Source organism: Lagenorhynchus albirostris, chromosome 2 (genome assembly GCF_949774975.1).
Source record: "Lagenorhynchus albirostris chromosome 2, mLagAlb1.1, whole genome shotgun sequence".
Classification (NCBI taxonomy): domain Eukaryota; kingdom Metazoa; phylum Chordata; class Mammalia; order Artiodactyla; family Delphinidae; genus Lagenorhynchus; species Lagenorhynchus albirostris.
The window spans coordinates 68,287,952-68,299,988 of NC_083096.1; the positions used below are offsets into that span (position 1 = coordinate 68,287,952).

Consider the following 12,037-nt stretch of genomic DNA (forward strand, 5'->3'; position numbering starts at 1 on the left):
AGAAGCCCTTTCACAATATGTCATAGAGAGAGTATAGTAATTTCTGTTCCTGCTATGGCCAGGTTTCACCATGGAGGGAAAAAAAGGGAGGGAGGAATGACCTTTTGGGCCCCTTAGCAGTGCCTTTCCCAAGATGAACCTTGATGGGCTTGAGTGTTCAGCTGTCTTCCAGCGTGGGGCTGAGCAATGGCTGTGTTACCTGGGTTAACCTGAGCTTTTGCAGAACTCAAGATAGGCAGCAGCAGGAGCAGCACCAAGGGCATTCTGGGAATCAGGATCATCTCAGAAGATGGTGTTGGAACTGGAGCCTGCAGCCCACCAAAAATGCAAGAAAACAAGAAAGAGAAGGAGAGGAAATGAGTGAGGCAGATACTTTCAACATGAATGAACACAACTTGCATCTTTGTGTTCTTACAGTGTTTATTTCTGTATTCAGAACTTTAAATCATGGAGTTTAATACTTGAATGGGACATTCAATAGTCACATACTATAAGAATTTTCAAACTCTGGGACATTCAATAGTTATGTAATATAAGAATTTTCAAACTCTATTAGATCATATACTCATGGAATTAAAATTAGCCAAACTATAGGTGGGTAACAACGTTTTAGTAAGATAAATACTTACCCAAATTGTGAATGGTGATAAAGTAAAACTTACATTTACAATGTTTTTTCATAATTTTAATATTGATTCCAGTATTAAATCAAGAAAAACATTCAATGACGTTAATGTGTTTGCCTTTCAAAAGATGTAAGGTCAATATTTATCCTTTTTAGCTCTAGAATTATTAGCTCTAGAATGGTACCTGAAATTCTGTATTTTTAAGCTCCCCCAGAATAATCCATGTTATTAGTGGATTAGAGCTGAGACATCAGCATGAACTCACGTTTAGCTTAATAGAGATATAGATGGTCACATATGGAAATATTTATAGATATGTGTACACATAGGTTAGCACACACACACACATATATCTATCTCCTTGCTATATAAGCTAAGAGGGCCTAGAAACAATGATACCCCAATAGCAACGAGCAAACCTAGTACCCAGATCTTGATTTCTAATACCATTCTCCAATAAAAGGAACCAGGGTTCCCTTGGAGAAACTGCTAATTCCAGGACTGGGGCAGGAAATATGATGATCTTGGAGAATATTTTAGTGCCAGATGAGCCTGCAGAATCTTTTAGTGCCCCAAGTTGAGAAAGCATACACAAAAATGATGGGGAGGGCTTCCCTGGTGGCGCCGTGGTTGAGAGTCCGCCTGCCGATGCAGGGGACACAGGTTCGTGCCCCGGTCCGGGAAGATCCCACATGCCATGAAGCGGCTGGGCCCGTGAGCCGTGGCTGCTGAGCCTGCGCGTCCGGAGCCTGTGCTCCGCAACGGGAGAGGCCACAACAGTGAGAGGCCCGCGTACCGCAAAAAAAAAAAAAAAATGATGGGTTTATGGCAAAGGAACATGGAGCCAACAGAAAGAGTTCCCAGTGGCCAAAGCTGGAACAACTTAAGCAACAAAATGAGTCAAGTAGTATTGGATTATAACTCAAGATATAAAATAAATATTTACAAGTCCATGTTGATATAAATAAATGATTGAATAAACAAATGGAGGAGAATAGACAAATTTCTCATGCAAAAGAATTCTAAATAATTATGTAGATACTCTCTACTCTTAAAGAGGTGGTGCATAACCACCCCTCTCACTTCCCCACCCCCGACTCCTTAAGTGTGGGCTGCACACAGTGACTTTCTTCAGAGTACAGTATGGAAATGGAGAAGGTAATTTTTCAGTAGAGAAACATGACAAACACTACCTCAAGCCAGGTGATCAAGGTTAGCATCAACTTTGTTAAGTCACACTGATAGTATGTATCCTTGATACGATGTGATGTGAATGGCACTTAGCCTCTGTGGTCTTTTTCCCAAAACCCCATTACTCCAGCCTAATCATGAGAAACACATCAGACAAATCCCAATTAAGGGAAATTCTACAAAATTCCTGATAATCCTCAAAACTGTCATGGTCACCCAAGACTAGAAAGTCTGGGAAACCGACACAGTTAAGGGAGCCAAAGAAGACAGGACGACTAAAGGTAATGTGACATCCTGGATGGGATCCTGGAACAGAAAAAGGACATTTGGGGAAAACTGAGGAAATCTGAATAAAGTAGAGACTTTAGTTAATAATGATGTGTCAATATTGGTTCACTAACTATGACATATGTACTACACTAATGTAAGATGTTAATAATAGGGGAACTTAGGTAGTGGGTAAATAGGAAATCTATGTACCATCTTTGCAATGATTCTGTAAATATAAAACTGTTCAAGAATAAAGTTTATTTAAAAAAGAAACTCTCTTCCAGGTAACACTAATAGTCAACAAACACTGGATCCACTGTTAGGAAAAATATGTAAAACAAAATTATAAAGGGAGACAAAATCCCTTTAAGCTTGAGTGATCAGAGAAGGTTTCATGATGAAATCAGCATCTGATCAGATTCTTGAAGGATGAACAAGATTTTAATGGGCAATAATGGGAACAGAGTAAATAATAGGATGACATAGCTAAGACACTTTTTTGAGGAAACAGGAGCTTTCTATGATGTTTTCTAGGTAGTAGAACTCTGACCCACCCAAAATGGTAAGAAAAAAAAATAGGTATTCAGATAGTTCTGCCTGAAGAGGATAGAGTCAGAAACTAATCAAATACAAAAGACTAAAGTGGCATCACGGTAGGGGGCAGGGGCAAGTGACCCACAGACCACAAAAGGGTGATGACCATAGTTTCATGGCATTGATTTGGAGAGATAAAATATGTCTCAGTGCCTACACACTGCCAGCAGCAGGAACACTGCGTTTCTATAAATGAGTCCACAAACAAACATGCCCAGAAAAGAAACACACAGGCAGACCTTGGAGACATTGATCTTGGCTGTAGTCTAGCACTAACCCATGACCATGATCCAGGATGTCCTTCTACAAAGATCTGAGCTCCTTGTGAGCAGCCATTCAGCCTTGCGAGCACTGCCTTGGGTAACCACCCTCTCTTAGCAGCCTTTTGAAGAAGAGCGCTACAATTCTCTTTCATGACACCTTCTTTGTGGGTTCTTGGCCATTACTTTCTCCCCTCCATGACCTTCCCCAGTGGTTCCTTCTTTAAGGACTGTCTCCTACACCTCATTCCCTTCACACACTGAATTTGCTTCTATTAGATCCTCCATAACATTGTTATAAAATTACCCATTTAATCATTAGCTTCAAAATAACTCATTCTTGTATCTCCAAAAGAATACATTATATCTCGTACAAAGGAGGTGCTCAAAAACAGTTTTTAACTGAACTAAGGATTCACAAGTTGCTCAAAAAGTGTTGACTGAATTTCCTTTTGGAAACTCTTACTTGGTTGCAGGCTGTGAATCTCCAATACCAGTGATTATTTCTGTTTGTTTGCTTAAAATTAGGGTGTCCAGCAGCTAACAAACACAAAAGAACCATGAACAAACCTAGGAGTACTATAACTATACCATGGATATCTAACGCGTGCCAAGGGCTATCTCATGTAATATTCACAGTAACCCAATGAGGTTTGTTTTCATCAGTAAGGTAATTGAGGAGGAAGAGGTTAAAACTGATCTGGTTACACAGCTGATAGGCACCAAAACTCATACATGAACCCAGGGTTTGTATTACTCTAAAATCCACTTAGGTCCTTTTGTTGTTGTTTATTTTGTTTTTGTCTTTGTCATTATACTACACTCTCCTTTTATTTTTTTAACATCTTTATTGGAGTATAATTGCTTTACAATGGTGTGTTAGTTTCTGCTTTATAACAAAGTGAATCAGCTATACATATACGTATATCCCCATATCTCTTCCCTCTTGCGTCTCTCTCCCACCCTCCTTATCCCACCCCTCTAGGTGGTCACAAAGCACTGAGCTGATCTCCCTGTGCTATGCGGCTGCTTCCCACTAGCTATCTATTTTACGTTTGGTAGTGTATATATGTCCATGCCTCTCTCTCGCTTCGTCCCAGTTTACCCTTCCCCCTCCCCATATCCTCAAGACCATTCTCTAGTAGGTCTGTGTCTTTATTCCCATCCTGCCCCTAGGTTCATCAGAACCTTTTTTTTTTCTTAGATTCCATATATATGTGTTAGCATACGGTATTTATTTTTCTCTTTCTGACTTACTTCACTCTGTATGACAGACTTTAGGTCCATCCACCTCACTACAAATAACTCAATTTCGTTTCTTTTTATGGCTGAGTAATATTCCATTGTGTATATGTGCCACATCTTCTTTATCCATTCATCTGTTGATGGACACTTAGGTTGCTTCCATGTCCTGGCTATTGTAAATAGTGCTGCAATGAACATTGGGGTGCATGTGTCTTTTTGAATTATGGTTTTCTCAGGGTATATGCCCAGTAGTGGGATTGCTGGGTCGTATGGTACAGCCACTATGGAGAACAGTATGGAGGTTCCTTAAAAAACTACACTCTCCTTTGATCTGGCCTCTGCTACGTCACCAGAGCTACACTCCTGCCAACCTTTCTATTTAGCTACTTTCAGACTTCTTACATTTTTTTCTTTCATTTCCTACCACCTTAGGGCCTCTGTTAAAAAGTTTCATTCCTCTCTTCATCTGGTTCAAATCTCCATTCAATGGTTACTTCCTCAGTGAAATGTTCCCTTACCCCCTTGATTGTACAGGCACTGAAAGAATCTTATAATCCTTCTACATAGAAATGATCATAGTTTATAATTGTATATCCATTGTTGTGGTTGTCTTATCAGTGTCTGCACCCCCATAAGCTCCATGTTTATTTTACTCACCATTGCATTCCCAGCACTTACCAGAGTGCTGGATAAATAGTTGCAGAATGAATTACTGATTGTCTTGAGCCACATATTCAGTGATTCTATCTGGCTATTCCAAATTCCCTACCCTAAAAGGAAGTATCCCCAAAGCTTGTAATAAACAGACATCACCCTTTTCTGCCTCTTTGAATGAATTTTTCCAAAGGTTCAATATTTAAGCAATGTGACACGTGAATAGAATCCATAAACATACATGGAAGAATTTCAAGAAGATAAAAGGTCCTTCTCTACCCACTTCTTTGGTTAACAGTGCAAATTCCTTTGACAAAAAAATTATTCAAATCTTAAAAAGTCATTGGCCTTCATTCATTCATTCAGCAACTATTTTCTGAAAGTCTATTAGATACTGTTCTAGGTGCTAAAAAAGGCAGAGAAGACCCCTGTCATCATGGAGCTTATAATACACAAGCAAACCAGTAAATAAATAAGAAACCTAAAGAGATATACATGCCATGAAGACAATAAAATGCTATAATGTGATGGAGAATGGATGAGGGCTATTTCGGGTAAGGTGGTCAGGAAAGGCCTCCCTAAATACAGGATTGACAAAGAAATAGATAAATAGAACAATGAAGCGAATAGACAATACTCATATACACAAGAAAAGACTCATATGTAAGTGGGAACTTTCTATATGAGAAAAGGCGCATTTAGAATCAGTGAAAAGTTTCAGATGATTCAATAGCATTTTCAAAAACAAATAAAGGTATCTCACACAAAAATAAAGAGCCCAAAATGTAAAAATAGAACTATAAAATTATTTCTGGAAAATACTGAGAATCTGTTGCAAGCTAAAGGAAAACCTGCATAAATGAGACATAGAAAGCAAAATCCACAAATGAAAAGAATAAATTTTTTCATCAAAATTCAAAACATCTTTGAGGTAAATGACATCATAAACTTAATAGAGAAGCAACAGGCTAAGATAAATATTTGAAATTTTAGAACAAAATAATGTGTATGTATTTTTCTAGTATAAATAAATAACCTCTATAAATCATTTTTTAAAAAACACTAGAAAAATGGGCCAAGTCAATTAAAAGCATTTAACAGAGTAAAAAATATAATGTCAGTAAAAATCTAAAAGCACTCAACCTCACCAGAATCAGAAAGACAAACATTAAAGCAGTAGTTGAATACCAATTTTATCCATCAGATTGGCAAAAATTTTGTGTGAAACTATGAAATTTGGCAGTAGTGTGGAGAAATAGATACTCTCATACTCTGCCACTGGGTATACAAATTAAAAGATAATTTAAATTAAAACATATATATAGATTCTGATCCATACATTCCACTTATTATTTACCATAGGGAAATATTTACATATGTGCACAATGAGGTAGGCACAAAGAAGTACTTTGCAATATTTTAAAAAATTTTATTTTATTACGGTAAGAACAATTAATATGACCTTCCCTCAACAAATTTTTTATTCTTTTAATTTTTTAATTGAATTTTATTTATTTTTTTATACAGCAGGTTCTTATTAGTCATCAATTTTATACACATAGTGTATACATGTCAATCCCAATCGCACAATTCATCACACCACTCCCCTCACCGCTCCACCGCTTTCCCCCTTCAGTGTCCTTATGTTTGTTCTCTACATCTGTGTCTCAATTTCTGCCCTGCAGACTGGTTCATCTGTACCATTTTTCTAGGTTCCACAGATATGCGTTAATATATGATATTTGTTTTTCTTTTTCTGACTTACTTCACTCCGTATGACAGTCTCTAGATCCATCCACATCTCAACAAATGACCCAATTTCATTCCTTTTTATGGCTGAGTAATATGCCATTGTATATATGTACCAAATTTTCTTTATCCATTCATCTGTCGATGGGCATTTAGGATGCTTCCATGACCTGGCTATTGTAAATAGCGTTGCAATGAATATTGGGGTGCATGTGTCTTTTTGAATTATGGTTTTCTCTGGGTATATGCCCAGTAGTGGGATTGCTGGGTCATATGGTAATTCTATTTTTAGTTTTTTAAGGAACCTCCATACTGTTCTCCATAGTGTCTGTATCAATTTACATTCCCACCAACAGTGCAAGAGGGTTCCCTTTTCTCCACACCCTCTCCAGCATTTGTTGTTTGTAGGTTTTCTGATGATGCCCATTCTGACTGGTATGAGGTGATACCTAATTTTACTATTGATGTGCATTTCTCTAATAATTAGTGACATTGAGCAGCTTTTCATGTGCTTCTTGGCTATCTGTAGAGAAAAGTTTATTTAGGTCTTCTGCCCATTTTTGGATTGGGTTGTTTGTTTTTTTAATATTAAGCTGCATGAGCTGTATATATATTTTGGAGATTAATCCTTTGTCCTTTGATTCATTTGCAAATATTTTCTCCCATTCTGAGGGTTGTCTTTTCATCTTGTTTATGGTTGCCTTTGCTGTGCAAAAGCTTTTAAGTTTCATTAGGTCCCATTTATTTATGTTTTTATTTCCATTACTCTAGGAGGTGGATCAAAAAAACCTCTTGCTGTGATTTATGTCAAAGAGTGTTCTTCCTATGTTTCCCCTAAGAGTTTTATAGTGTCCAGTCTTACATTTCGGTCTCTAATCCATTTTGAGTTTATTTTTGTGTATGGTGTTACAGAGTGTTCTAATTTCATTCTTTTACATGTAGCTGTCCAGTTTTCCCAGCATCACTTATTGAAGAGACTGTCTTTTCTCCATTGTATATCCTTGCCTCCTTTGTCATCGATTAGTTGACCATAGGTGTGTGGGTTTACCTCTGGGCTTTCTATCCTGTTCCATTGATCTATGTTTCTGTTTTTATTCCAGTACCATATTGTCTTCATTACTGTAGCTTTGTAGTACAGTCTGAAGTCAGGGAGTCTGATTCCTCCAGCTCTGTTTTATTCCCTCAAGACTGCTTTGGCTATTTGGGGTCTTTTGTGTCTCCATACAAATTTTAAGATTTTTGTTCTAGTTCTGTAAAAAATGCCATTGGTAATTTGATAGGGAATGCATTGAATCTGTAGATTGCATTGGGTAGTATAGTCATTTTCAAAATGTTGACTCTTCCAATCCAAGAACATGGTATATCTCTCCATCTATTTGTATCATCTTTAATTTCTTTCATCAGTGTCTTATAGTTTTCTGCATACAGGTCTTTTGTTTCCATAGGTAGGTTTATTCCTAGGTATTTTATTCTTTTTGTTGCATTGGTGAATGGGAGTGTTTCCTTAATTTCTCTTTCATATTTTTCATCATTAGTATATAGGAATGCAAGAGATTTCTGTGCATTAATTTTGTATCCTGCAACTTTACCAAATTCATTGATTAGCTCTAGTAGTTTTCTGGTGGCATCTTTAGGATTCCCTTTATATAGTATCATGTCATCTGCAAACAGTGACAGTTTTACTTCTTCTTTTCCAATTTGTATTCCTTGTATTTCTTTTTCTTCTCTGATTTCCATGGCTAGGACTTCCAAAACTATGTGGAATAATAGTGGTGAGAGTGGACATCCTTGTCTTGTTCCTGATCTTAGAGGAAATGCTTTCAGTTTTTTAGCATTGAGAATGATGTTTGCTGTGGGTTTATCGTATATGGCTTTTATTATGTTGAGGGAGGTTCCCTCTATGCCCACTTTCTGCAGAGTTTTTATCATAAATTGGTGTCGAATTTTGTCAAAAGCCTTTTTTGCATCTATTGAGATGATCATATGGTTTTATTCTTCAATTTGTTAATATAGTGTATCACATTGATTGATTTGCGTATATTGAAGAATCCTTGCATCCCTGGGACAAATCCCACTTGATCATGGTGTATGATCCTTTTAATGTGTTGTTGGATTCTGTTTGCTAGTATTTTGTTGAGGATTTTTGCATCTATATTTATCAGTGATATTGGTCTTTAGTTTTCATTTTTGGTAGTATCTTTGTCTGGTTTTGGTATCAGGGTGATGGTGGCCTCATAGAATGAGTTTAGGAGTGTTCCTTCCTCTGCAATTTTTTGGAAGAGTTTGAGAAGGATGGGTGTTAGCTCTTCTCTAAATGTTTGATAGAATTCACCTGTGAAGCCATCTGGTCCTGGACTTTTGTTTGTTGGAAGATTTTTAATCACAGTTTCAATTTCATTACTTGTTATTGGTCTGTTCATGTTTTCTATTTCTTCCTGGTTCAGTCTTGGAAGGTTATATCTTTCTAAGAATTTGTCCATTTCTTCCAGGTTGCCCATTTCATTGGCATAGAGTTGCTTGTAGTAGTCTCTAAGGATGTTTTGTATTTCTGCGGTGTCTGTTGTAACTTCTCCTTTTTCATTTCTAATTTTATTGATTTGAGTCCTCTCCCTCTTTTTCTTGATGAGTCTGGCTAATGGCTTATCCATTTTGTTTATCTTTTCAAAGAATCAGCTTTTAGTTGTATTGATCTTTGCTATTGTTTTCTTTGTTTCTATTTCATTTATTTCTACTCTGACCTTTATGATTTCTTTCCTTCTGCTAACTTTGGGTTTTGTTTGTTCTTCTTTCTCTAGTTCCTTTAAGTGTAAGTTTAGATTGTTTATTTGAGATTTTTCTTGTTTCTTGAGGTAGGCTTGTATAGCTATAAACTTCCCTCTTAGAACTGCTTTTGCTGCATCCCATAGGTTTGGATCGTCGTGTTTTCATTGTCATTTGTCTGTAAGTATTTTTTTGATTTCCTCTTTGATTTCTTCAGTGATCTTTTGGTTATTTAGTAACGTATTGTTTAGCCTCCATGTGTTTGTGTTTTTTACGTTTTTTTCCCTGTAATTCATTTCTAATCTCACAGCGTTGTCGTCAGAAAAAATGCTTGATATGATTTCAATTTTCTTAAATTTACTGAGGCTTGATTTGTGACCCAAGATGTGATCTATCCTGGAGAATGTTCCATGTGCACTTGAGAAGAAAGTGTATTCTGCCACTTTTGGGTGGAATGTCCTACAAATATCAATTAAATCTGTCTGCTCTATTGTGTCATTTAAAGCTTGTGTATCCGTTTTAATTTTCTGTCTGGATGAGCTGTCCATTGGTGGAAGTGAGGTGTTAAAGTCCCCCACTATTATTGTGTTACTGTCAATTTCCTCTTTTAAAGCTGTTAGCAGTTGCCTTATGTATTGAGGTGCTCCTATGTTGGGTGCATATATATTTATAATTGTTTTATCTTCTTCTTGGATTGATCCCTTGATCATTATGTAGTGTCCTTCCTTGTCTCTTGTAACATTCTTTATTTTAAAGTCTATTTTATCTGATATGAGTATTGCTACTCCAGCTTTTTTTGATTTCCATTTGCATGTAATATCTTTTTCCATCCCCTCACTTTCAGTCTGTATGTGTCCCTAGGTCTGAAGTGGGTCTCTTGTAGACAGCATATATATGGGTCCTGTTTTTGTATCCATTCAGCAACCCTGTCTCTTTTGGTTGGAGCATTTAATCCATTCATGCCTCAACAAATTTTTAAGTGTGCAACACATTTTTGTTGACTATCGGTATAATGTTGTACGTCAGCTCTCCGGAACCTACTCAACTTGCTTAACTGAAACTTTCTGCCTGTTGATTAACTCTCCATTTCCTCCTCCCCTTAGCCCCTGGCAACCACTGTTCCCCTCATTAATTCTATGAATTTGACATAATTGGTATCATGTACTATTTGTCTTTCTGTGACTGACTTATTTCCCTTAACACAATGTCCTCAAGTTTCATCCATGTTGTTGCATATTGCAAAGTATGCTTTTTTAAGGCTAAATAATATTCCATTGTATGTAGAAGCCACATTTTCTTTATCCATTCACTTGTCAACATTTAGTTTATTTCCACATATTGACTATTGTGAATAATGCTACAATGAACATGGGAGTGCTAATATTTCTTCAAGATCCTGATTTTAACTATCTTGGATAAATACCCAGAAGTGGGATTGCTGGGTCATGTGGTAGTTCTATATTAAATTTTTGAGGAATCTCCATACTGTTTTCCATAGAGGTTGTGGCCAACTCATCTTCAAGAAGGACGTCAAAAATATATAATGGGGAAAAATGAGACTCTTAAATAAATTGTATTAAGAAAACTAGGTACCCACATGCAAAAGAATGAAATTGAACCCTTATCTTACACCATACACAAAAATCAACTCAAAGTGAATTAAAGACTTAAATGTAAGACCTGAAACATTAAACTTCTAGAAGAAAACACAGAGGAAAAGCTTCACAATGGTGGCCTTGGAAATGACTACATTGATATGACTCCAAAAGTTCTGGCAGCACAAACAAAAATAAACAAGTGAAACTACCTCAAACCAAAAAGCTTTTGCAGAGCAAACAATCAACAGCATGAAAAGGCAACATACAGAAAAGGAGAAAATGTTTGCAAACAATATAATAAGTGATTAATATCCAAAATACACAAGGAACTCATATAACTCAATAGCAAAAAAGAAAAAAAGGAAACACCCACACAAACAAAAACAAAAAACCTAATAAAATTCCTTAAAATGGGCTAAGGACTTGAATGGACATTTCTCCAAAGAAGACATACAAATGGCCAACAGATATATGAAAAAATGCTCAACACTGCTAATCATCAGGAGAAACAAATCAAAACCGCAATGAGATATCACCTCACATCTGTCATGATGGCTATTATCAAAAAAGAAAAAAAAATGAAGGACAATAAGTGTAGACAAGAGTGTGGAGAAATTGGAACCCTTGAACACCGTGGGTACAATATTTTTTTTAAATAACAAAACTTGGAAAAATTTCTATCAATAAGGGAGTACTATAAACTGTGGCATATTCCTGCTATGAAATACTATTCAATAGCTTAAAAGTATGAGTTAGAGCCACATGTAATTGCATGGTTAGATGTCCATGACATGGTTTTTAGGTGAACAAGCAGGTTTCAAGATTTATATGAAGCACACTATATACTTTTATGGATATATACACACATTCACATACATTTATATGTACATAAAAGATCTAGAAAGTTAAACACCATGCTGATAAACTTTAATCTAGTGCACACTACAGTGCTCGGATAGGGTGGTATGTGAGGATAGAGCAAGGAACCTTAGAAGGCAAATGCTGATAATAGTAGTTCCCTCAGAGATCATAGTGTTTGGCAGGGGAGATTGGAAATGGTGATCAAAGGGAAACTCTAGCCTTGTTTGCG

The 12,037-nt window shown here is 36.5% G+C and overlaps 1 protein-coding gene across 2 annotated transcripts in view; it reads right to left on the reverse strand.

The window, feature by feature from the left end:
* Window positions 1-12,037, reverse strand: part of DDR2 (discoidin domain receptor tyrosine kinase 2) — a 162,583-nt gene that overhangs the window by 62,829 nt on the left and 87,717 nt on the right. For both annotated transcript variants that reach the window (XM_060134332.1, XM_060134321.1), the window contains one exon: window positions 200-308. In XM_060134332.1, coding sequence (XP_059990315.1) covers window positions 200-281 — 82 coding nt within the window. In that variant the 5' untranslated portion in view covers window positions 282-308. The remainder of the gene's footprint in view (window positions 1-199; window positions 309-12,037) is intronic.